The 27,254-nt window shown below is 37.0% G+C and overlaps 1 protein-coding gene across 2 annotated transcripts in view; it reads right to left on the bottom strand.

The window, feature by feature from the left end:
• CD109 (CD109 molecule) overlaps window positions 1-27,254 on the bottom strand; it is a 243,344-nt gene that overhangs the window by 51,710 nt on the left and 164,380 nt on the right. For both annotated transcript variants that reach the window (XM_037844054.1, XM_037844053.1), the window contains 8 exons: window positions 20,349-20,423; window positions 19,717-19,777; window positions 15,115-15,259; window positions 14,083-14,200; window positions 12,085-12,198; window positions 10,004-10,222; window positions 9,113-9,257; window positions 7,972-8,148 (listed from right to left, as the gene is read on the bottom strand). In XM_037844054.1, coding sequence (XP_037699982.1) covers window positions 7,972-8,148; window positions 9,113-9,257; window positions 10,004-10,222; window positions 12,085-12,198; window positions 14,083-14,200; window positions 15,115-15,259; window positions 19,717-19,777; window positions 20,349-20,423 — 1,054 coding nt within the window. The remainder of the gene's footprint in view (window positions 1-7,971; window positions 8,149-9,112; window positions 9,258-10,003; window positions 10,223-12,084; window positions 12,199-14,082; window positions 14,201-15,114; window positions 15,260-19,716; window positions 19,778-20,348; window positions 20,424-27,254) is intronic.

Below are 27,254 nucleotides of genomic sequence, written 5' to 3' on the forward strand. Positions count from 1 at the left end.
TTTTATTAACCTGTCTTATAGGCAGGAAAACCCAGGCATGGGGAGACTAAGGAAACCAGCCCAAAGTAAGAGCTGGGATTTAGAGATCAAATCTGACTGCCTCCCAAGCCAGTGCTGTAACCACTGGACTCCACTCTATCCCAAAGTGGGACCTGCTTACCTTACAACAGTAATGTTCATTGTGCCAACAACAATTTGAATAATATTTTGTATTTAGAGAACAATGCTTTCTGTGTCCTCTGGCAGCTCTGTACCTTATAACAACCAACAAACATGAGGAAGGCTCCCAAGTGACCACCCTGACACCTATCCGATCAGGACTGGTGGACAGATGGGCCAGTGCTGCTTTTGGAGGAACAAAAAAAAAAAACAGACACTGAGGATTTGGACTATTCATTTTTAGGGCCTCTGCTGACCCAGAGCATAGTATCTAGGATACACACACAAGTTATTTTTAAGGGATGAGTTATGATTCCTTAAATGATTCAAACTATAAAAAATTCTCCTGTCTTTTTAAAACATTAATATTTGATTAGCCAAAGTTATAGTTCACAAAGCATACATAAATATAGAATTACATGGCATTTTCTGAAATATTTTACTTAATGCTTTTATTAAAAGATCCAAAATAATTTATACCAAAACATAAGCGCCAGTCATTCCTATTTACTTTCTACTTGAAACCAGCCAAACTGAATCTTTTAATTTTTTCTTTATTAGAGAACTTGTGGTAAATTTACAGAACAATCATGCATGAAATACAGGATTCTCATAAATCAGCCTATTACTAACACCTACACTGGTATGGAATATGTTACAATTGGCAATCACATTTTTATATTTGCACTATTAACTGTAGTCTATGATTTAACTTAGGGTTGGCTGTTTGTATAGTGTAGATCCACGGATTTTTAAAAAATTTGTACTCTGTTACCATATATACAATTTAACATTTCCCTTTTAATCACATTCAGATATATATTTCAGTGCTGCTAATTACATTTACAATGCCGTGCTCCCATCACCAACATCCATTATTAAACATTTCCATCATTCCAAATAGGAACCCGGTACATTTTAAGCCTTAACTTCCAATTCCCTATCCTCACCCTGTCCCATGGAGACCTATATTCTAGATTCTGACTCTATAAGTTGTTTGCTTATTCAAATTATTTCAAATCAGTGAGCTCATACAATATTTGTCCTGCTTATTTCACTCAACATTATGTCATTAAGGTTTACCCATGTTGTTACATGTATCAGAACCTTCCTTTTTAAAGCTGAATAATGTTCAATATTTTATGTATATACAACATTTTATATATCCATTCATCAGTTGATGGACACTTGAGTTGCTTCCATCTCACGGCAATTGTGAACAATGCCACTATGAACATCGGTGTTCCAGTTTGCCAATGCTGCCGTTATGCAAAACACCAGAAATGGATTGGCTTTTATAAAGGGGGATTATCTGGTTACAAAGTTACAGTCCTAAGGCCATAAAAGTATTTAAACAAAGGCATCCACAATAGGATACATTCACTGAAGAAAGGCCAGTGGCAGCTGGGAAGGCACGTGACTGGCATCTGCTCTGGGGTTCTGGTTTCAAAATGGCTTTCTCCCAAGACGTTTCTCTCTAAGCATCTGGGGATGATCTCTTAGGTTCTCCTAGGCAAACTCAAGGCTAGCAAAAGTCTGCTTTCAAAGACCATCTCCAAAATGTCTCTGAGCTGCAGCACTGAACTCCTATCTGAGCTCTTACAGGGCTCCAGTAAATTTATCAAGACTCATGATGAATGGGTGGGGCCACACCTCCATGGAAACAGTCTACTCAAAAGTATCACCTACAGTTGGGTGAGTCACATCTCCATGGAAACAACCTAATATAAATATCCCACAAGATTGGATAAAAACATGTCTTTTGTAGGGACATAACATATCCAAACCAGCAAAATCGGTGTGTAAATATCTGCTCAAGTCCTGGCTTTCAATCCTTTTGGGAATATACCTACTGGTGGGATTGCCAGGTCATATAGTAGTTCGATACTTAGCTTTCTGAGGAAACACCAAACTGTCCTCCACAGTGGCTGCACCATTTCACGTTTCCCCCAGCAATGAATAAGCATTCCTATTTCTCCACATCCTCTCTAACACTTGTTATTTTCTGGTTTTTAAACAGCAGCCATTCTAATGGCTGTGAAATATCTCATTGTAGTTTTGATCTTTCCATGTGCATCTTTCCATGTGCTTTCTGGCCATTTGTATATCTTCTTTGGAGAGATGATGGTTCAAGTCTTTGCCCATTTTTAAATTGGATTGTCTTTTTGTTAAGTTGAAGGATGTTTTAATATATTCTGGATAGTAAACCTTTATCAGATATGTGGTTTCCAAAGATTTTCTCCCCTGCGTAGGTTGTCATTTTACTTCCATGATAAAGTCCTCTGAGGTGAGAAAGTTTTTAATTTTGATTCAGTTCCATTTATCTATTTTTTCTTCTGTTGCTTGTGCTTTGGGTAACACAAGTTCTTAAAGATGCTCCCCTATATTTTCTTCCAGGAATTTGTTAGTTCAGGCTCTTATACTTAGTTCTTTGATCCATTTTGAGTTGATTTTTTGTACAAGGTGTAAGGTAGGGGTTCTAATGTATTTTTTTTTTTTTTTTTTTTTTTTTTTTTGGCAAATGGGGATCCAGTTTTCCCTGCACCATTTGTAGAATAAACTATTCTTTCCCAATTGAGTAGTCTTTGCTCCCTTGTCAAAACTCAGTTTGCCATAACTGGGAGGGTTGATCTCTGAGCTCTTAATCCTATTCCATTGGTCTGTATGTCTGTCCTTATGCCAATACCAAACTCTTTTGATTACTGTGGCTTTGTAATAAGTTTTAAGATCAGGAAGTGCAAGTCCTCCAACTTCAATCTTATTTTTCAAGATGGCTTTAGCTGTTTGGGGCCACTTAGCCTTCCCTATATATTTGATGACTGACTTTTCCATTTCTGCAAAGAAGGTTGTTGGAATTTTGATTGGGATTGTGCTGAATCTGTTAATCGTTTTCAGGTAGGACTGACATCTTAATGATATTTAGTTTTACAATCCATGAACACGGAATGTCCTTCCATTTATTTAGAACTTCTTTGATTTCTTTTAGCAATGTTTTGGTAGTTTTTTGTGTCCAAGTCCTTTACATCTTTGGTTATATTTATTCCTCAATATTTGATTCTTTTAGTCACTATTGTAAACGGAATTTTTTTTTGTAATTTCTTCTTCCAATTGTTCATTCCTTGTGTATAGAAACACTGCTGATTTTGAGGTGCTGGTCTTGTACACAGCCACTTTGCTGAATTCACTTATTAGCTCTAGGAGCTTTGTTGTGGACTTTTCAGGATTTTCTGTTTATAGGATTATGTCATCTGCAAATAGGGAAAGTTTTTAAAACCTCTGTCTCTTTATTAAGATTCTCATATTGCTCATTGTTTTCCTGATACACTTTCGATCTTTCTCTGCATTTTCTTTCATCTCCTTGGACATTGTTAAAATCATCATTTTAAAGGCTCTGTTCAGTATGTCCACATTCTGGTCTTTTTTGTTAGTGTTTTCTGTTTTTTTATCCTCTACCTTTTGATGTGCCATCATTTCCTGTTTCTTTGTCTTGTACTCTTTTCTCGCACACTATAAAATTTAATACTTAAAAATGTTAACTTGGAATTGATTCCCTGAGATGTCTGTTTCTTGATTCTGTCACCAGTTGATGAGAAAACTGAGATATCTGAGCTTCAAGCCTTCCTATCAGGAAGGTCTGCCCAAGGCAAATGCAGTGTGCTGGGTTTTCCCTGTTTTTCTGGGCCTCTGTCTTGTCCTAGGCTTTTGCTTGTTAGTTGTTTTGGATTCCCCCTGTATACAGGAGTTTGGCTGTCCCCTCTGTTTCCCAGGAGACAGACCTCCCTCTCCCGGGTGTTTGAACCTGGCAAGTTTTTGCCCCAGACTGTCCACCTCTGTTTACACTCCTTTCTTTGTCTCATGCTGCTTTTGCCTAGAGGGCAAATTCTGGAAGGAGGAGCACGAGGCAGAGAGGAGTTTCCCTAGACAGTCTTTCCCAGCTGAAACAGGCACAGGGCCAGGGACACATAAAGGGGACACAGACCAGCTCCAAAGTGCCCTAAAGAGGGGATCAGGAAGTGCACTAACAGCTTCTTCATCGGCTCCCCTAAGCTGAGCTTTCTTGGCTTGGGAGAAAATGTACCCTTCAGCTAACTGTCCCCCACAGCCCTGAGGAAGCATAGCATCTTTAAGTGTCCTCTGCCATGTCCTTTGTGCAGTGTGGGTTGAAACATGGCTGTCCTCATAGACAGGCCCCCAAAGATTCAAAGTCACTAATCAAAAGCTATGACCAGTGAGAGAAAAGGAGCAAGATGGTGGCATATGGAGGTGTGGAATTTAGTTAGTCCCCTGGAGCAACAAATAAACAACCAGAAACAACTAGTAAATAAACTGGAACAACTGCTGGGGGACAACCATGACTGTCCAAACATAGTACATCAACCTGGATTGGGTGGAATGGCTGAGATCGCAGCATAAAATCTGTAAGTAAAAACTGTGGAACTGTGCTGGGAGCCCCCTCCCCCTACAGCAGGCTGAGCTGCAAGACCTCGCTATGGGAGAAAGCAGCATTCCCAGAGCAAGAAAATATAACTCAGCCTAGCTTCAACTTGGGTTTTAATTAACAAATGTAGACTGATGAATACAAGCTACAAACATAGACAAACAACTAATAAGCAGCAAAGTACCCTGAGATCACTCCCAGTGGAGAGGAGGTGGACTGACAGGAAAAAACATTAATTAAAACAAAAAAGGAAAAATACAGAGGCTTTTAAAGATGACTGGCCTTAGAGAGCTAAAAAACACCTGTGCCCCAGGAAAGGGAGCCCAGAAGACCAGGTGCTCTCTCTGACAGACAGGCAAAACTGAGGGGCCATGGACTGGCTCTGAAAGAGGGCTTTCTTTCCTTTTTTTTCTCTCTCAACCTGAGTGGTTCAGTGGAGAGAGCCTCAGCCATTTTCAGTTAACAGTGCCCTGACCCAGACAGGGGTGGAGTTAACAGAGTCAGAGAGACAAAGAAATAATTCAAATGCAGAAGATAGCTCCCTAGGGGTGTATCTCCCCTAAGAGGAAGGAGGTGGGCCCAGCTCTAGTGCCAGCCATCCCTTCAGAACTGACCCCAGGGCCTGGGACAAAACAGTCAAAACAGAAACAACCTAAGAGGAGAATTAAACGGGCCGCACCTCCTTACACCAGTCAGGAGTGACAGGCTGACAGACGCCATCTACTGGGCAGGTTAGGAAAAGCACAGCAGCTAGAGACCTCACAGGGAAGTCTGTCAATCTTCTAAGACACACCCTCAGGGAAACTTGACACTAAATATAGTCCCATTCTGAGACCTGAACACATTCTGGTCTGGGAAAATCTGATTGGGGTGTCCAAGGAAACCAATGCCTAGACAACAGAAAGCTACAAATCACACCAGGAAAAACTAAGATATGGCCCAGTAAAAGGAACAAACTTACACCTCAATTAAGATACAGCTGAGATACTGTTTCACTTTAATGAAACAATCTATTAAAGATTTTCAGAGAAATATTCCAAATCAATTCAAAAACCAAGTCAATGGGTTCAGGGAAGATATGGCAAAAGAGATGAAGGATATAAAGAACACTGGGCAAACATAAGGTAGAAATCAAAAGTTTGAAAAACCAACTGGCAGCATCTATGGAAATGAAAGGCACAACACCAGAGATGAAAACACAATGGAGACATACAATAGCCGACCTCAAGAGGCAGAAGAAAACACTCAGGAACTGGAGAACAAGATATCTGAAATCCTACACACAAAAGAACAGACAGAGGTATGAAATATAAGTTACCAGAACATAGAACGAGGCTAAAGAATGGAGAGCAGTTGCTTATTATGAGCAGAATGTTTAACGAGGTTGAACCAAAGTGTTTGAAACTGGACAGAGGTGACAGTAGCACGTTATCATGAGAATAATGATATTATGTTTTGGGGGACATAATACATTCAAACCGGCACAGGCAGTGTGCATGGATCCTGACTCCCAACTCCTTGCCTGTCTCTATCATTCAACCTTTGTCTGTACCATCCTACTCAATGCAGATCCAGCTCATCTACCTGAATCAAACACCTTACAGCTCACTCTGGTCTAACCCAACACACTCCAGGTTCTAACCTTGGTGTCTCCTTCCCTACAGATCTACATTTTCCTCTCTTAGTATTTTATCAGAACTCCTATTGAGACCTCTTTCACATTAGCCATACCCAAGTATCTAGGCCCAATTCCTGGTTCTCTTTCATCCTATCCTGTTGCCTCTAACCACCTGGGAACCTGAGTTCATGGCCCAACTCTGCCCCATGTGCTGGGTAATCACAGGCAAGTTATTTAACCTCTTGTGCCTCAGTTTTCTCATCTGTAGAATGGAAATAATAAACAACAATACACCTACCTCATAAGGGTTTTGTGGGAATTAAATGAAAGCATTTGTAAAGCACTTGAACGGGATTAGTTGTTATTACTACTATCACATAGAATTTGGTTTAGGATAAACTGGTCTCTACATAATGAGGAAAACTAGAAGGACGGCTCACATCAAAATAGTATCTTAGCTGAGTCTTCTAATTCTTAACTGTGGAAAATTTATCAAAAAAGCATAACAGCTTGACTCTACTTTGAATTTAACTCATTCTTCATGAAAAAAAAGATTTAGGAATTGGAAAATGTTGAATCATGCTTTTTTCAGATTATACTAAACAAGCATTTTCCAATAATTCTGTATAAACCCTTCTAATATTCATGAGTTTGATGGATAGTGTGTATCATACAAATCATATATACACATCAACTCATATGCACAAAGATCTCTCTAGAGGTTCCCTGAAAAAGAAGCACAAAGCTGAGACTATAAGTTTGGGCATTTGGCTTTTTAAAGTATTTCAGGAAATCAATTTGCTTTGTTATTATTAAAAACTTCTCACAACTTCTAATTTTCACATAAGTATGGATGCTAACAGCATGGACTCTGGGGTCAGATATCAAGGCCAAATTCCAGGTCCACCAACTTACTTGCTATGTGACCCTTGGAAAATCAGTTAAATTTCTGCCTCATTGTTCTCATCTGTAAAAATAGGAATAATACAAATACTACTAGTGAGCATTAAATGAGCTATTGGAAGTAAAGTGCTTAGAGCACTGCCTGCTACACAGTAAGTGATAATTAACAGTTATTAATTAACATTTAATAAGTGCTGTTATTAGCGAGCTGCAGACACCAAGTGCCTGGGCATCTGTGAATGGCATCCATCTCTCAAGGAGTCAGCATACAGCCATCATCAGCATGGCATTTTCCAAGGGGCCAGCAGGTCCTTCACATACAGAACTTTCTCTCCTAACACCTGCTTGATATTTTAAATGAGCTGAGATGACCCCCACCACATGAACCACACAACACTATGTATGTTTGTGTACAGGACTGTCTTCCCCATTTAACAATGAATTCCTTGAAAGGAAAGGCTCTGACTTCTGTTTCTTCAGCACTAGAACCAATTCTGGCACAAAAGAGATACTCCATAAATGTGTAATGAATAAATGAACACCCACTCCTTTAGATATTTAAAGAATTTTAGGTTTTAGGTCCCTTATTAAAACGCAAACTGCTCCAGAGACTAACTCCTCCAAGCCATTTCTAACATCTTAGCAATAATTAATGGACAATTAGCTAGAAGTACGAATGGTAACAGCTTCCCATTGCTTGTATTTCTAGCACATTTCAACACCAACTATCCCTACCATCACATATCAAAGACAAAAATCTGTTTTTGAAATATGGTCTAGAGTAAACTCCACCTGGAAAAAAATTTAAAAAAACTTTTTTGTACAAATAAAAGTATGTCTCTAAAATGCTTACCTTGCCTCATAAATGAAAGGGCCTTTTCTTTTAAATTATCTGTCAGCTGTTTTGTTTTAGTCAAATAATCCAAGATATAAATATTTGGAGCAAAATTTATCATGTTCTGTTCACCACAGCCGTAAGGCATCTGAATCAATGAGGCTAAGCCGTTGATAGAGGGACCAAGAATATCTCCTGAAAGCAAAGACATCCAATTAATTCAGTAAATATTCAATAAGTGCTGGTTGCAGAGACTTCCACTGAGTACAGAAGGCATCTGTCACTGAAGAAATATGATTATTCCACTGCTCAGAAAAGAATAGAAACATTTGAGAATTTTAGGAAAACTGGTCAAATGAATGATACTGCAAGTTCAGTGGTACCGAACTTGCAGATTATAGAATAACCTAGGACCTAATAAGTTCTTCAGGGTGTTTAATTAAAGCATTTCCTTCAGTTATTTACAAAGCACAAGTACATAAACAGTTTATGAGGAAGCTATCTTTAATAGTTAATCCAAAAGTTCTTTCAGGTTACTGGGAGGTGACAGGAAAGGGTGACCAAATCTACTGTAAAGTTTACTTGGTTCCTGCACAGAGAACTGCTTTTGGCTGTAGTTCTCAATCTTTGGAGGTTGTAAGAATCACTCACAAACTTTTTCAAAATACACATGCCCTAGTCATACGCCATGAGATTCTGATTTAGTAGGTTTAGAGTAGAGCCCAGATATTTCTTTTTAATTTTTTTACAAAGCTCCATAGAAGTTTCTGATATTTACCAGTGGTCAAGAGCCACAGAATCCAAAATCTCTGTTCTTAGAAATAACCCAACCACATTATTATCAAGGTCTTGCTACTCAAAGTGTGGTCCGCAAACCAGAAGCATCAGCATCCCAGGCCCCTCTCCACACCTAATGAACCAGAATCTGCTTTTTAATAAGATCCCCAAGTCTTTCATATGCACATTGAAGAATGAAAAGAATTCATATAGAATTCATATTTTGATAGTTTTCCTATTACAATCAGGAGATGGTACAAACTAAAAAGTTTTTAAACCTCTTCTCATTAGGACTAAATAAGAAAAACACATCTATAAATAGATGGAAATATATATTACCATATACAAATAAATCAATAATGGAGATATATTCTATTCTTACCTATTGCAGTGATGTAAACTCTTTCACTACCACTCACTGTATCAGGAGGAAATGAAAAACTCAAAGTTTTCAGGGTAGCTTGTTTCTTGTTGTCAGTCAAGTCTAAGAAGATGGATTGTGAATACGATTTTTCTATTCCTTCAGCCTGTCCAAAAAAGGAACACAATTAACATGATCTCAACTAACCTATTTACAGGGAACTGTACGCAAATATGAAGACAAGCATCTGGCTTGTTGCACCTGCAATTTGTATATGGCTACTTAGGTACCCACCATTTCTTGATCCTTACTTCAAATCTGATAATAAATGTTTACTTTCTAGTTAAATTAGACAAAACATTTTATGGAATGGCAATAAAAATGGCAAGGAAGAAGAGAAAGGGTAATGAGAAAACTCCTCTGAAGTAGGCCCTATTATTATCCAAACAGAGAGATTAAATACCTTGTCCAAAGTCACACCTGGCAGAGCTGGGATATGAACCCAGAAACCAAGTGCTTGTTCACTATGCTGAGCTGCCTTTTTGTGCATAATGTATTCTCTGGAAAAATCTACAAAATCTCTTTTACCTGCTCTGAGGAATTCCAAAAATTCCAAATCTATATACCAACTTAACTAATTTAATAGGATCCCAAACAGTTTGTGGATGTAATTGACTGTAAACATTTTTTAATAGTCACATTCCCTTATTAAATCTAAAGGGAAATTGGCAATTACTTCTAAAACATATATTTGAGATATTTTTACACAGAGATGAGAAAATAGTTATACATTACTAGAAGGCTGGAGGAGATAACCCATGAGGTCTTGCCACAAATTTAACCAAGAGAAAAACCACTTTTTGCTTCTTTTCAATTATGTATTTTCCTTTATTTAAGACCTCAAACATTTACCTTTACTAAAATCTTCTGGGTGACAGCATCAGAAGCAGTGGGAGAAATAGCTGTGACAGTGATAGGAATTTCTCCCAAATGTGTTGGCTTTATAGGGAAAAGAACAGTTGCTCCATCTTCACTGCGAACCAGTACAGTCTGCTGATACCCTGTGGCATTTATTTCATTTGAAGCCATTAGAATATCAAATTTGTTACTTTTCCCAATGGTTATGTTAACCTGGAAGAAAAAAATATATCACTTGGTTTGTATAATAAATGCTCTCCGGTAAGTGTTGTTTTATCACCACTTTAAGTGCTATTAAATCTGATGCCCAAGACTAGAAAAACTATGACAAAGTTTCAGCCAAAGAGGACCTCATAAAGGTTTCAGGGAAACCTTAATTTCTTTTCTATGCTTTCTCCTTCTACCTTAATAAATTTGGGGAAAGATACTCTTCAGATCCACTTCAGGTCCTCCCACTAATATTAAATTCTTTCATTACCCTAAGCCATAGAGCAGTAAGAATGAGCCAGAAAGGTTATTTCATATATTGATATTGCTACCAGCCTGATATAACTGTGTCACCCTGGGACACTGGTCTCATTAGAAAAATCTGAGACAAATAGGACAAAATGTTATCACTCTTTGAGAGTCTCTGCTAAAATTACTCAAGTGTGACTCAGACATTAGTCCTGGTGCGATTCTGGTTATAAACTTTTAAAAATTATGCTGAAGTTGCCAGCTCATCACGAATAGCATTTCTCTAGGCCTTACACTGTATTGTAGCAACTGTTTTCCCATTTATTTTCTCATTTGCTTCTCAAAATATTTTTGTAGATATAATAATTAAGATTCCCATTTCACAGATGAGAAAATTAAGATTAAGTTATTTGCCAGTAAGCAGCAGAGCTTGACACTGAATCCAGGGCTTCTGATTCCAGATCCTTTCTCTTTACGCTATACCACATTGACAAGATTAAAAAGCAAAAACAAAAAACACAAAACAATTTATTTTATGAGTGGGGCTGGGGCATTAACACTTAATTTGTACGGATTTTCTGTTTGGGGTGATGCAAAAGTTTGGGTGACAGTGGTGAGGGTAGCACAACATTGTGAATGTAATTAACAACCACTGAATTCGTTTATTTGCGAGCATGGATAAAATGGGAAATTTTAGGTTGCATGTATGTTCCCAGAATAAATATTTTAAAAACCATAGAAATGTACTATATAGTGAGCCCTAACATAAACTATCAACTACAGTTACTGGTATAATTATAATAACATTGTTTCATCAATTTTAACAAAAGCACCACACTAATGCAAAGTGTTAATAATAGGGAAAACCATGGGGGTGGCAGTATATGAGAACTCTGTACTTTCTGCATGATTTTTCTATATACCTACAATTGCTCTAATAAAAAAAGTGACAAAAGAAAATAATTTACTTATAGTGCTTAAAGAGATTATGGTGTTTTCACGTAATAAAGTTAATTCTATATCCCTACTTACCCTGGATGGGGGGAAGCGATCATTTGGTTAACACTACTATGGACACAACATAAACAACTAACCAGCAGCTAAGAAGACAAAAGGCCCATGACTCAACAACATTTCCTTGAAAATATAACCCACCATATAAACATGGGACTACAAACATAACAGAATGGGGTGAGATTCCTCAGGGAAGGTATCTTAGTTTTGAGCCAGGTCTTGAAGGGAATAATTACTGCCAATGCAGTGGGCACAAGGAATGACAGTGAAAAATTGACAACATGGGGAGGAGCAGGAAAAAATGTGAGGCGGGAAAGATAAAGCCAGGCCTCAGAGACGCAATAAGGCAGTAACCTGCCTGAAGTGGAGAGCCTGTGCTGAAAACTAGGGAGAGAATGCTTAGACGTGTTAATAACATCCTTAAATGTCATAAATAAACAGAAGAAATTCCTGTCAAAGTGTATTTTCAATCTCTCAGAAATGTATAAAATGCCTTGACACCCAGATACCCCACCGTTACACACACCAATCCCTACATAATAAGAACATGCTTTCTCCATTTTCTCCAGAAATGCAAATGATTAACAAAAGCTTGAATATATTACCTCGGTGGCAAGTTTCAAATAATTGAGTATGGTTACTTCCAAAGCAAATTCTTCACCTCTGATAACAGAGTAGGGAAGATTCAAAAAAATGAAAAATGGTTGGAAGGCTTGAAGCTGGAAAGAACACAATGAATACATATCATTTTAATTCAGGTTAAAATGCTTCACACTTTACACTTAGTGGGTAAACGTCTGAAATGCTCAGCACAGTCCCAGACAATGAAGAATTGTCTCACATTCCTTACGACTCTTAAATGTCCCTTCAGACATTAATGTAGACATAGTACCTGTTTATAATTACTTAAGCCTAAAACTTAATTTTAATTTATATATAAATCCAAAGCATTTTTTGCACAATTTTAATACACACTTTTTTTCATGAATTCGACTTATTTTGTAAATTGGGAGAAGGTTGTGCCTTGTTTTGTTTGTAACTTTACCAAAAGTTGTTCACAATTTCAGAACTATGCATCACCACAGGCAACACCACTCAAAGTTTTTGAGTTGCTGAAACAATACATGTATATCAAACTGCATTTGTAGCTGTTACATGGAGGGTGATTCTATGTCTGGAGTAAACATAGAAGTATGTCACTAAGCCTTCTAGTGGAGCTGTGCCTGGTCACTTATACTCTGAAATACATATTATATTGTTATACATTACGTTCTTTTGTTTCTCTTTAGTATCTCATTTAGGGCATCATACTGATTTTTTTTTAATTGTGTATGTAGGTAGGTTATATTATCTATGAATTTAATTTCAGGATGGCAAAGGGACAATGCAAAATATCTGCTATGAAAAGGGAGCTTCAGCCATGGTAACTACAATGAAAATATTGGAGAATATGCAAGTCACAGAGACAGAAATTAGAGTACAGGTTGTCAGGAGCAGGAGGCAGGGGGAATGAGGAGTTAATGCGTAATGGGTGTAGGGTTTCTGTTTGGGGAGATGGGAAGTTTTAGTAATGGAAGGTGGTGAGGGTACTACAGTATTGTGAATATGATCAATCCCATTGAACGGTATGTTTGGGAATGGTTGTGCTGGGTATGTGCCCACAACTAAAAAGAAAAAAGCAACTAAAGAGACAATGACAACTAAATGGAATACATAATCCTGTAGGGGATCCAGCAAGGGTGGAGAAAAGGCTCAATCGGACACCACTGGGACATATGAAAAACTGGACTGTAAATAGACTGTTAGCTTTATGTTAATGTTAAATTGCTTGAACTTGATAACTGCATTTTAGTGGTTACATGAGTGAATATCCTTGTTCTTAGGAAACGTACATGGCAGTATTAAGTGTTCAAGGAGTCTGACATATACACCTACACTCAAGTGTTCAGAAAGTAAAAAGATAGATAGATGAGAGAGAAAGAAAGAAAAAGAACAAAAGAAAAAATGGCAAATATGGCAAAAAGTTAAAATTGACAGACCTAGGTATCTGGGATTGTAGGGGTATGTTGGAGTTCTCTGTATAGGTTTGTACCATTTTTGTAACTGTCCTGTAAGTTTGAAAGTATTTTCAAATAAAAAGTTTTAAAGGGGGAGAGGCATTCAGGTTTGACAGAGCTGAGAACTACTGGTCTAGGGCCAATCACAGTCACTATATTCCTCTTGCCAGTGACTGGTTTAGGAAGCAACATGTGATGCAATTTGACCAAAGAGAGGTGGAGGAATGTCTGCTAGGGTGGACAGCTCAAGAAGTTCTGCTGATCCTTGAAGAGGGACATGCAGAAAGCACTCTATATTCTGGCCTTTGGAAGTAGTTGGATCAGGTCAATAATAAACTTTTCTATTCAAATCTTAATATGGATCTAGTTTAATACAGCTCACATTCTAAACTATAAAACAGTTGAAAAACAGAAGGGCAAAGCCAAGGAATCCCTAAACTGTGATCAACATCATAAATAATCATTTATTAAAAATCCATTGAAGAACTGACACTTCCTTAGATTCATGGCACTATAACATTTATGAGCAGCCCTTTAAAATGCTACCTCCACTGGAGTAGTTGTTAGTCCAAGACCTAAGTCCTCGGAGATCACAAAAGCAGTAGCCACCCAAGAAGTGATAGAATCAGGTACAGTAACTTCAAAATCTTGGTAAATCCTAGAACTGAAATTAAAATAAACATAAAAATAACAAAACCAAGAACTGGCTCTGAAACATTTCAAAATAAGTCGATATAACCTATTTTTTAGAAGAATTTTTATTTCCCAAACCATTTACATATTTAATTTAAAGCCATTAAAAAATTTTAAGCATAAAACAGTAAATCCCAAGTTCTCAACAATAGGTCATAATATCCCAACAAAATCTTTCTACAATATGTTTATCTCTTCAGAATGAAAAATATTTTCATAAATTTTAGACAAGGAGTAAATACCTATTTCAAACAACTACAATTTTTTTCTCTCAATTTGCAGAAAAGTTTTTTTCTCTGTACTCCTAACAATACTATGTATTATGTTCTTGAGGCTTGACTTGTGTCTTATTTCAAATTTCCCTAAATGGCTGACCAATAAAATACTGTGTAAACTTCACAATTTACCTATTCAATCATCAGGCAAGACAGTGCAGTTATGTTAGCTAAGCTGAATGTTTTCCAGTACCCACACCACCAGCCAGCCTTGTAGCTCATGGGGATGTTTTATGGAGAGTGAGATCAGTTAGCAGCACTGCCACATGGGAGCAGGAAGTAATCATGAGTGCTTCAAACTCCGAGGCAACAAATGTACTACCAGAAATTTTTCTCCATTCAGGACAAGATTCAAGGTAAGTAAAAACCACCTTTCATTAAGAAAAGGCCAGAACCTATCTTCTCCTTAATAATTCTCTCATCAACACAATTTGCATGTGGCTTTATTAAATACTATATTAAAATATGATTAATGTTCTAAAACAAAAACCTCTTGGTCTACCTAGTTCTTAATCACACATATTTGTACTTAAACATTAGAGAAAGGTCAAAACTTATTTAAAAAAACTAAACAAAATATAAACAGGTAAAGAACTTTATAAATTTTTACCCCATGTTGGTGTCTAGCCAAATCCAAGTCTCTGGAAAATGTTTTCTAACACGTGGATTGCTAACCGAAGAAAAGTCATACGATTCATATACTATGGGTCCTCCATTTTCCTCTACAAACCTCTCAGCAATCTCTGCATTGTCATCTAAAAATAAACATTGAAAACTGTTAGGAAAAAACTAACTGGAGAGAATGAATTATAAACCTAGTTCACAGAGTCTAGCCCTTCTCTCTGACCAGGACTTCAGAGTTTGTCTTGGCTACCCTTCTAATTTTACAAGTAAGAAACCTGGAACCCAGAAAAGTCATGGCCATGAGACAGGTTACAGCAGAGCCAAGACTAGAAAAAATGGTCCCTATCCCTACAACCAATATCTGAAAAACTATTTACAATTCAGTTGCTTAAAAAAGCAAAAAAAAAACTTTTTTTTTTAATTAAAATCACACTTTTAAGAAAGCTACAATTCTGAATCTCTCCTCCTTTTAGCTCCCTAATGCCAAGTACTATTGGTTACACCAGCCATAAGATGCTACAGTCTCCCAGTTCACTGGTCTTTTTTGTGTTTAAAAAAAAAAAAAAGCTATGCTGCCTGTTGCCATACAAATTTCTGATCATCCGTTTCTATTTTTTCAACATTTCTATAACCCTAAACTATTTCAAAATAAAATGTGAAAAAAAAAAAAAACACTGTAGTAGGTGCAAGGATACAAAGATGAATAAGACAAGCTTGTTCATAGTCTATGGAGAAAGTATATACACAGAAAACTGTAATGAACATGATAAGGGTTATAATAGACAAATGTTAGGCATACATTGCAGAGAATGACTGATTTTACACAGATCTGAATGATGACTAAGAGTCTGGCTAGGAGAAAGCAAGTGAAACAGACATTTCATTTTGCACAGTCCCTCAAGTCTCCAGATAAAGAGCATCCCCTACAGAAAAAGAAAAAAAAACCAATAAGCCAAACAAAAAGGCATGTCCAGGGCTTGACAATGAGAATTAGGTAAGAGTGCAATAAAACATTAAGAAAAAGAATGGTTGGGTCCAGATTTTAAAATGTCAAGTATCCCATGCTGAAGGATTTAGGGTTATACTCCTTAAACAACGGTGAGCCACTGAAGGTTTTTAAATAAATGAGAAATACGACCTGACCTATGTTTTATGAAGATAACTTTGGCATTAGTGTGGACAGTGGTTTAGGGCTGGGAGGAAATGGGGGTAGGGAAAACATTTCGTTAGAAAGCTATTGCAATGGCCAAGGATCCACTGATGAGGGCCTGAAGCTGGAGAGAGGAGAGGAGGGAATGGTCTCGAGAGAGCATTCTGCTCCGCCTCTTGGTTGGATGCCTCTGGGAGAGCCTATGGCACTCTGTACTTCCCCCATCGTAGCCCTTAGCACTTTTCTAACTGCATGCTGGTCTGCCCCACTAGATCGGGTTGGAATCCCCACTGCCTGGTGCACGGCAGACATGCAATTAATATCATCACTAACTGGTAAATAATAAATAAACTGGATATGGGGGATAGGACAATGGTTAATTGCAGGCTTACTAAGTGCCAAGCATGTGCTAAGCATTTTACGTGCATTTGCATTAAACCTCATAACAACCATATAAGACAGATACTATTATTAGCCAGATTCTGCTGGAGAAACCTTGAGGCTTAGAGAAGTTCATTAACTTGCCCAGGATCATAAAGGCAGAATTCAGAGCCAGGAGTATTCAGTTCTTAACCACTCTGCCATTTCATCCATGAGAGGAGAGGGAGGAATTAAGGATGTGTTCTGGGTTTCTTATTTGGACATCTGGGTAAAATAGATGATGGTTTCATTAACAGAGATAGGGAAGAGCATGGTTGTGAAGGGAGAAAAGAACATGAACTTGGGTTGTGGTATACTCAATTCAATATATATGTAGGGCATCAGGATGGAGAAACAGAAGAGTAAGAATAAAAAAATTAAGTTATTCCAGAGTTGGAAGATATGATGGAAGGACAAAGAACTAAGAAGAAATTCTACCAAACTGAATAACCCTGTGGTCTGGGCCAGACCAAATAAGACATTTATTAAATTTATGGGAGTGAAGGAGTATATAAAATAGACGTATAGGCATTTGAAACGTTAGGAGCAGAGTAGTGTTCAGGTGATAATATGGCCTTGGTGACTGTTGTTGCCATAATAGTGACCTCAGGACAGTGTGCCTTAGATGGTTCAACCACATGGACATTCAAATGCCCCAGGATGACAATAGGAGTAAGACTTAGGATCTTTTGTAAGAGGCATAAACATATAGAGAGGGAGACAGAAAGGGAAAATAGATGACCTGAATGTTGCTAGAAGCTACAATTGAGCATTTTTAGCTTCAAATGATAAGGGGCTTTTGACTGAAGGTGGTTGAAAATGAATGGTTTGGAAGCAGTCAAGAAAATTCTGAACCCTGTATTTCTACTGCTCCCAGCCAGAAAAAAGACAGAGAAATGAATGTTGACAACATGAGGTGGCTTCTAGGGACACAATGCACTCATGAAAGGATTAGGTTTCTTCTACTACAGTGAAAAAGTAGAAAAAAGCTCTTGGAAAACTAAAGGATATAATAACTATCTATGACAATAGAATGAGATTACAGTAGGCATCAGAAAGGATTTGATAAGTAAAGATGAATAAAAATGTACAAAGGCTGAGACTGACAAAGAGAATTAAAAAATTATATACTTGGAAGGTTGTCTAGGATAGAGAATTAAATGAAGACAGCTAAAGGCACTACATGTCTTTAATGTATAGAGACAATAATGAATTTATAAAATATTTAAGGATATAAAATTATCTTTTAGAATATTTATTGTTAACACTGCAAACTCCAAAAATAAAGAATCAAGAAGCCTTCTAATCTTAGATGAAGGGATAGGGGTGCCTAAGTATAGTGCTAAGTATAGTGTACATGTTCTATGTACCCAAACAATGTTTTCACACAATTTCCATTTCATCAAGTCCACTGAGTCAACTAATGTTAATATTATATTAAAGTCATTCAATAGTGTATCTTCCTTGTAAATAAAATAACACTATTTTGTATTTTTCTTTTAGAATTTGTTGTATTGACTTATAAAGCGGTCGTGTGAATGCTTACATGCCCTTCCTACATGCATTTATCTCCATTTTTAATTAATAAACTCTGTGAAGACAAAAAAAAAAAAAAAGGAAGCCCTTCAAGCCATGTAAAAAAAATGCTAAAGACATCTCTTGTACTTAGTAAATAACCAAATTGAGTAAATTCCCTGCATTTTCAAGGATTGAAATTAAAAAGAAAAGAAAGCATCTTAAAATCTCAGTAAAAAGAAACAGTAAAATTCAGGCTAAACTGACTGATAACAAAGGGAAACCGCTCCCCCCACTTCTCTGTACAGCTTAATAAAGGAGGCAGCAATCATCACCCCTTGTCAATCCATGTCACCAGAAGAAGCAGCTCAGTGCTTAGGTAAAAAACCCAGATGAGAGAGGCTAAAATAAAATTAATTTCTCATGAAAATGGCAGGTCAGAAAGTTCCATCAAGCCCAAAATGTAATATAGAATAAGACTGAGTCAGAGCAGGATCAGGCATCAACAGGCCAGAAGCCATAAAACGAGACTGGACATAAAAACTGGGAAAGAGTAAGGGCTGGAGGCCAAAAATTCAAACACCCAAAACCAAATATCTTCAGAAATTAAAATGGTAGGATGAGGAAGGGATGTAGGGATCTTCCAGTACATGAAGATTTCCAAAATGGAAACAAGTGCAGCTCAAATGTTCCATGGTGGGAAGAACCAGCCCAAAACCAGAAAGCCTGGGTCTTAGCATGGAGTATCCGAGAAAACCTGTCAGAAATCAGAAATCAGGAAAAGGAACTGTGACAGTTACAGAAAAGTTTAAAGATGGTATCAGTATAATTTACCTAAAAGAAAAGAGAATGGGTTCTAGAGTTAATATTCTCATCTATACATTTCTTTTAGTCAGAATATTTTATGACTTCTTCCTAAACTCACATATTTTTGTTATTACAGGTGGCCAATTCTATTCAGCAATTCAGGGACCCTAGAATGTACAGATGTGACTCTGCCCAGAAAGAACTTAAATTTCTCTGAATTGACAAGATTTGTATATGTGTATATAAATACACACACACACACACACACACACACACACACATTCCAGCATGCTTTTATATCTTCTGGGCTATTTTCTAGGTAAACATCAAAAGCTAGAAAACACAGATATTTCAAAAATATATTGTCTTTTTTATCTAATTCCAAAAGAAGAGCACAGTTTGCAATTCAAATTGGAAGCACCAGAACGTTCAAAAATATAAACACCTCAAAAAATTAGAGAGAGCAAATGGAAAGCATTCATTTCAAAGATTAGACAGGAGATCAACTGAACATTCTAACATCATGGTCCAGATGTACTACCAAGTTCATTAAACTCTAAACATTTTAGGACCAGAGAACTAAAAATGAAAATCAAAATATCCTTCTTCAACCAGAGAATATCCACTAAGTAATGTTAAATATCTGAGATGAAAGACTTAAATATGTTTACAAGCATATTGCCAGTGTTTACTTACAGACACCATCAATGTAACCCTTCACAAGGTTTGCATCCGTCAATACCCAGAGGCCACATTCCTAGAAAGAATATTTTAAAATGAAGTTTATCATTAATTGTAACAAATTTTCCACACCAAAGCAAGTGTTGGTGGTGGGGAAGTGTATGGAGATTGCTCTGTAAACCCACAAACTCTTTAATAAAAATGTTTTATTTAAAAAATAAATAAAATAAAGTCTAAATGCTCTCTAAATTGTCACAGCAGTCTCCCACACACCTGACTCACTCTTGCTCTTTTTGACAGCTTGGGTACATACATGCACATACTCACTCTCTCTTTCTCTCTCTCAATCTCTCTCTCTCTCTCTCTCTCTCACACACACACACACACATGAATAAAGAGCCATTTCAGAGTTAAGGAAAGTATTATAAAGGAAATAAATTATTTGTTTAGTAATAATTCCATTGATTAATGGTGTATTTTTCTATTTCTTTCAAAACTGAAAGTATGATTCTCTTTCCATTTCAAATTACACTAATATACTGCACTTCAATGACACATTCAACAAAGTTATAATCATGATTATTCAAAAAATGTTTGCAATAATAAAACATATCAACTTTTCAAATTACATAGCAAATTAAACATACCTGAAACACTGCAAAAGAATTCACAAACATGCCTAAATAATATCCTGTGTTATAAAGCTCCAACTCATGGACCACCTAAAAATAAAGCAAAATATTCAGAATGAATGGATTTATATCAAGCTGGTTCTGCTAGTCACATTTTTATATGTAACATCTCAGTTACATATAAAATGCTTATCAAATTTGAAGATGACACAAATTGAAGAATAATGAATATATGAACACCCTTGTTCATAATTTAATCAGTCAAAATTCCATTTCTTATTTAAACTTATAATTACTCTATTCAGCAAGTATGGGCTTGTGTTTTGCCCAGAAAGAACTTGAGTGTCTCTGGCTTGATGAAACCGACATGTAGAGGTCAGCATTAAAAATGACCCATACTTTCAGCACAGGTTAAAACTGATAGGGATTAATGTAAGTTCTGCAAAATGTCAGTTGCCCAAATTTTAAAAAAAAGCATGAACTGGCAATTTACAAAAGAGGAAATGCAAATCATTAATAAGTAGAAAAAATATATTCAACGTCAATGAAAAGTAATGCAAATTACATCAATGAGATAAGGTTTTCTCAACAATAAGCTATCTTCATGTATCATATTAGCAACGCTATTTCTTTAAAAACAGTACTCATTGCTAGCAAGAGTGAATGCAATGGGTATTTTCATACTGCTTGTGATGGTTTGAAGCTGTATGTACCCCAGAAAAGAATGTTTTCAAAGTTAATCCTTTCCTGTGGGTGTGGACCCGGTGCATATAGGATCTTTTTGGTGGGTAGAATCTTAACTTAAGATGTCACCCACCTCATTCAGGGTGGGTCTTAATCCTCTTACTGAGTCCTATATAAGAGAATGAAATTCAGACAGAGAGAGAAAGCCACGGAAGCAAGAAGCTGAAAGCAATGAAACCCAGAAAAGAAGGGAGAGACTAGCAGACACCACGTGCCTTGCCATGTGACAGAGGAGTCCAGGATCATCAGTGGACAGTCTCCAAGAAGATGGTATTGTCTTGAGGATGGCTTGATTTGGACATTTTCAAGGCCTCTCTGCTGGTTTGGAACTGTTATGTACCCCATAAAAGGCCATGTTCTTTTAATCCAATCTTCTGGGGGCAAACCTATTGTGGGTGGGATCTTTTGATTCAATTGTTTCCATGGAGATGTGACTCTGCCCATTCAAGGTGGGTCTTAATCCTTTACTGGAGTCCTTTAAGAGAGCTCATAGAGACAGAAACTCAGAAAAGCTGAGAGAGACATTTGGGAGAGAAGCTAAGATATGTAATCCAGAGTCTGCCCCTGGGAGAAGCAAGTAAGGACCCACAGGAGCTGAGACAGAAGCCCAGAGACATTTTGAAGAAAGCCGCTGAAACCAGAAGCTAAACCCAGGAGAGAAGGTTCAGCAAAGACAGCCATGTGCTTTCCCATGAGACAGAGGAAACCCAGATGCCATCAGCCTTTCTTCAGAGAAGGTATCGCCCTGTTGATGCCTTAATTGTGGCATTTTCATGGACTTAGAACTATAAATTTGTGAACTAATAAACCCCTATTGTAAAAACCAATCCATTTCTGGTATATTGCATTTTGGCAGCTTTAGCAGAGAGGAACAGCCTCAAAACTGTAAGTTTGTAAGCTAATAAATTCCCATTACTAAAAGCCAACCCATTTTATGGTATCAGCTTTCAGCAGCCTAGTAAATTAGAGCACTTCTCTAAAAGAATAACTTAGTACCAACTTTCTAGTAAATAATTTGATATTAAAAATACAGAGCCTTAAAATGATCATAATTTTTAACTCCGTAATTCAATTCCTAAGCTAAAAAAATATAGGTAGATAAGGAAAAAGAGGAAACAACCGAAATGTCCCTAATTTAGGAGAATAGTTCATGAATTATAGCACATCCATATGCTGTAGATTATGCAAACTTACATTTGCTTACCTGTAAAATGGGTGTAATATGTATAGCTATCTCAAATAATTATAAAGATTAAATGAGACCAAATATATATAATGTGTTTATTGTTCCAGTTTGCTAATGCTGCTCTTATTGCAAAATACCAGAAATGGATTGGCTTTTAAAAATGGGGTTTATTTGGTTACAAAGTTACAGCCTTAAGGCTATTAAGTGTCCAAGGTAAGGCATAAACGATAGGGTACCTTCACTGGAGAAAGGTCATTGGCATCCAGAAAACCATTGCTAACTGGGAAGGCACGTAGCTGGCATCTGCTTCCTCCCAGGTTGTACTTCAAAATGGCATTCTTCAAAATGTCAGCCTTCAATGGCCATCTTCAAAATTTCCATCTAGGCTGCAGCTCCTCCTCAAAATGTCACTCTCAGTTGCTCCCAGCTGCTCTGGGTCTGGGCCTATGTGGCTCTTTTTAAAGTACTCCAGTGATCCAATAAAGACCCACCCCAAGTGGGTGGGCAACATCTCCATAGAAATGATCCAACGAAAGGTCTCACCCACAGCTGACTGATCACGTCTCCATGGAAACAATGAGCCAATAGGTTCCAACCTAATCAACATTAATACATCAGCCCTTACAAGATTACATCAAAGATAATGGTGTTTTGGGGGACATAATACGTCCAAACCAGCATATTTATCAATAGACATTTCTTCAAAGAAGATACACAAACAACCAATAAGTACATGACTAGATGCTTAGCATCATTAGCCATCAAAAATAGGATAGCTATAATCAAAAAGATAGATAATAATAATGTCTTAGCAAACATGTGGAGAAACTAGAACATTCATACGTTCCTGGTGGGGATAGAAAATGGTTCAGTCACTTTGGAAAACAGTTTAGCAGTTCCTCAAAAAGTTAAACATAGTTACCGAATGACCCAACAATTCCATTCCTAGATACATACTCAAGAGAACTGAAAAGAAATGTCCACACAAAAACTTGTACACAAATATTCATAATAGCATTACTCATAGCAGTCAAAAAGGAGAAACAACTCAAATTCCTATCAACTGACACTGGACTGGAATATTATTCAGCCATAAAAAGGAAAAAAGTACTGATACATGCTACAACATGGATGAACCTTGAAAATAATATAATAAGTGAAAAAAGTCAGTCACAAAAGACCACTGATTGTATGATATATTTACGTGAAATGTCCAGAATAGGGAAATCCATAGAGATAGAAAGTAGATTCGATTCGTGATATCCAAGAGCTGGGGGGATATAATGGTTGGAAAGGTGATAGCTAAGGGGTGCAGAGTTTCTTTTTGAAAATGATTGTAGTGATGGATACACAACTTTGTGAAAAATTAAAGCCACTGAATTTAAATGACTGAACTGCATGCTATATGAATTATTTCTCAAAAAAGTTGTTTTTTAAAGAAGTGTTTAACACAGTACCTGTAACCAAGTAAATGCTCTATCCTTGCTAGATAATGTTATATTTTTAATGATGTTTACAAAATTGTTATACTAATAGAGGAAATACCTGTGATGGGATGAATAAAAAGTACACACACACACACATATATATGTATGATTTCAACTATATAAAGGAAAAAAGTATGGAAAACCATCATTATGCTTTTCTATATTAGTGCTTGATAATCAAACACACACAAAATAAACTGTTCAAATAGAAGTAACAGTGCCTGAAAAAGTTCTCAAATTTTCAAGAACAGAGATTAGGATTAAAAGGCTCCGTGGAGATAAAAGCATCCAAATACTTCAAAGCCACATCTTGCCAACACTGATCCAGGGAAGAAATATTCTCTATGGGTAGATAGACCTCCAAAGTGTAACACAGTCCTTTGCTAACACTGATAGACAATGTGCCCAGAACAAAATTCAGTATAAATAGTTCTAGGTAACACTGCACAGACTAGATAGTGCACATCTATAGCTTGGTGTTTAATTTTTAACACTTTTTAAATATTTGCCAAAATGGAGCACATTCAGAAAAATGAGAATCCAGATGGGGAAGTCTAGAGGAGTAGTTGAAGGACTTGGGAATGCTTAACATAGAGAAGAGAGAGAAGAGCTGCCAGCTGGAAGAGAAACTAGACACAAACGAAACAGTTCCAGAGGACAGTCCTAGGATGCAGATTCCACACAGCATAAGGAAGGACACTTAAACAGTTAAAGCTATCCATCAACTGAATAAAACACATCATAAAATGGGAAACTCCATCTCTCTGAAAATATTCAAGCACCAGGCTAGCAGCCCCAAAAACAAGGAGTTTCTCTGTACTCCCAGCTCACCAAAGATCCTGACACACAGGATCGGTAAATATGTGAATGGTTGGAAAGAAGTAGGTACTGTATCCTCACCTGTTAACAGGGAGGATTCATCTTTGGGTGCAGGATTGGACCACCAAATAGTGAGCTTCTTTCCAACTCTATGATTGTATGCCTCAAAGACTGTGTGAAATTGTGCATGGCTATCAATTTTACATTTAGAGACAAATATCTCTGACGTTCATGTTCATATTCATATTGTCATATAGAATAAAAGGGAAAAAAGCAATGTTGATTCATATAAAAAAACAATTTTTAAAGTCTGAAGGAGGCTAAAATACCGTGATGAAAAAAGAGAAAGTGAATAGTATTCATTAAAAATATCTGGTTACTTCTAAGTAATTGTTGTCTGAAAGATACTATAAAGCATTAAGGAATTATAGCCTTTTTTGGTAACAATTTTGATACTTCTCCCTTATTTACATTAGCATGAGTCAGACAAGTTAAGACAGAGCCAGGATTAAATGTAAGATTCTAAGTCAAGTTCAAAACACATTCTTCCATTAAATTAAGCACCCACAACCACTGTTACTGCCATGCTAACAATCACCACTGCTACATCCAGAGTGAACAGACCTGATGCTAGACTAGGCACCAATTTCATAATGTTCTCAACAAGCTGGCAATATAGTTAGCCCAAGTACAGACAGTGCAGCCAGAGCCAGAAATAATGAGAGAAAAAAATTAGTTTCATGGCTCAAACTCTGCCACAAAACATAAGTAAATTCAAGATCTGCTTCTGCTCTCACTCAGGCATGAACGGATGGAAACACTCAGGAAGAAGCATCTATCTCTAAAGAAATCCTCCTTTTCCCAATGAGTCAATAAAAAGGCACTGCCAAAGCTGCAGCACAGACTGATGAGGGGAACGCAAGTGTCTGAAAATTATTCCTGGAAGACCAAGTACACTTCAATTATTCCAAGGAGTTCAAAAGTCTTTTGGCAACACATACAAATTTATAAAGAAAGCTCCTGACCCCCTCCAGAACCAACTTTGGAGAAACAACAAAAGCAAGCAGGAAAGTTGGATGAATGGATGAGAAAACCCTGGGAGAGTGAAGACTATCCTGAATTGATGTGTTTGGAGGATGAGGGTGGCTTCAGCCTTGGGCAAAAAGTATTACAGGCAGCAGTCAGATGACAAGTTGGAGGAAAGGTTTATAAATTCTGCTTTTGCTTCTCTCCAGTCGGCAGCCATGGGATAATCATTCCTTACTATTTCACTGCCAAAATCAGCAGCCACAGCAGCCCAGAATGCTTGTGCAGGTGTCTCAGGGATAACACCGGGTCAGCACCCTTGCCCTTCTGATGTTAGAAAGTGAGGAAAACATATGTGGACAAATCCATGGACCTCAAGAATTTCCTCTTCCTCCTCTGCTCCTCCAAACCCCCAGGGCTTGGATCATAACTCAGAAAACCACCTCTTCCTTACACTGCTTTCTTTAAGGGTTTAGAAGTGCACAGAACAGAGACAGCAAACAGAGGGATCAAGAGTTCTCTGATCCCTGAGGCTCAGTGGCTCTCCTCTCTTTAAACTCATAGGTCTGACACAGATTAGAGCCTGGTGTTCAGCACCCCCCCCCAAGAGATATCATCAAAGTAGCTGCTAAATCAAGTAGAGATCCAAAAACTTAACTACTGTAAAAGAAAGACATCAAATAGTCTAGAAGTATCAAATTAAACAACATATACCATGTGAAACAGAATTATTCAGCTTTAGAATTTAAAATAAGCATAATAAATATGCATAAGGAGATAAGGGAAAACATTAGCCATTAAAAACAAGAATAAAAAATAAGAACCAAATGAAAATAATAGATATTAAAATATAATAGTTTGCATAAAGAGTAGACCATAAGGGATTAAAGCAGAATAGAATCAGCTAACAAATGATCAGGAGTTGGAAGAGCCAATCAAGGAACTCTCCGAGAGATATACAGAAAAGACAAAGAGATATAAAACATAAGACGAGCAAGTAAGAGAGATGGAGAATGGAAGTAGAAGTGCTAACTTCTGAATATTAGGAGAAACTATACTAAAAATCTTCTGAAAACATTATACTTAATGGCAACATTTAAATGCATTCTCTTTATGACTGAGAACAAAACAACTGCCCACAATCACTGCTACCGTAATATAATTCTGGAGGTCCTAGCCAAAGCTATAAAGAAAGAAAAAGAATTAAGGTGTAGGAATTGAAATGGAAGACAAAAGATGACCATTATTTATAGGTGATGTGAGTATACACGTAAGAAATCAACAAAATCAATAAACTATTAGAACTAATAAGAGAAGTCAACAAGGTTGCTCACTATAAGATCAATCTACAAAAATTAACATTTCTCTACACAAGCAATAACTAAAAAATATAAGCTTAAAAAAGTCAAATATCATATAAAGAACGCCTACAACTCAACAACAAAAATACAGCCCAATTTAAAAATGGGCAAAGGACAAATGGTCATTAAGTACATGAGAAGATGCTTAACATAGTTTGTCATTAGGAAAATGCAAATCAAAACCACAATAAGACTCTGCTTCACACCCACTAGGATGGCTACTATTTTTAAAAAGGAAAAAAACTAGTGTTGGTAAGCATGTGGAGAAATTGGATCCCTGTACACTGTTGGTGGGAAT

Source organism: Choloepus didactylus, chromosome 7 (assembly GCF_015220235.1).
Source record: "Choloepus didactylus isolate mChoDid1 chromosome 7, mChoDid1.pri, whole genome shotgun sequence".
NCBI classification, from domain to species: domain Eukaryota; kingdom Metazoa; phylum Chordata; class Mammalia; order Pilosa; family Megalonychidae; genus Choloepus; species Choloepus didactylus.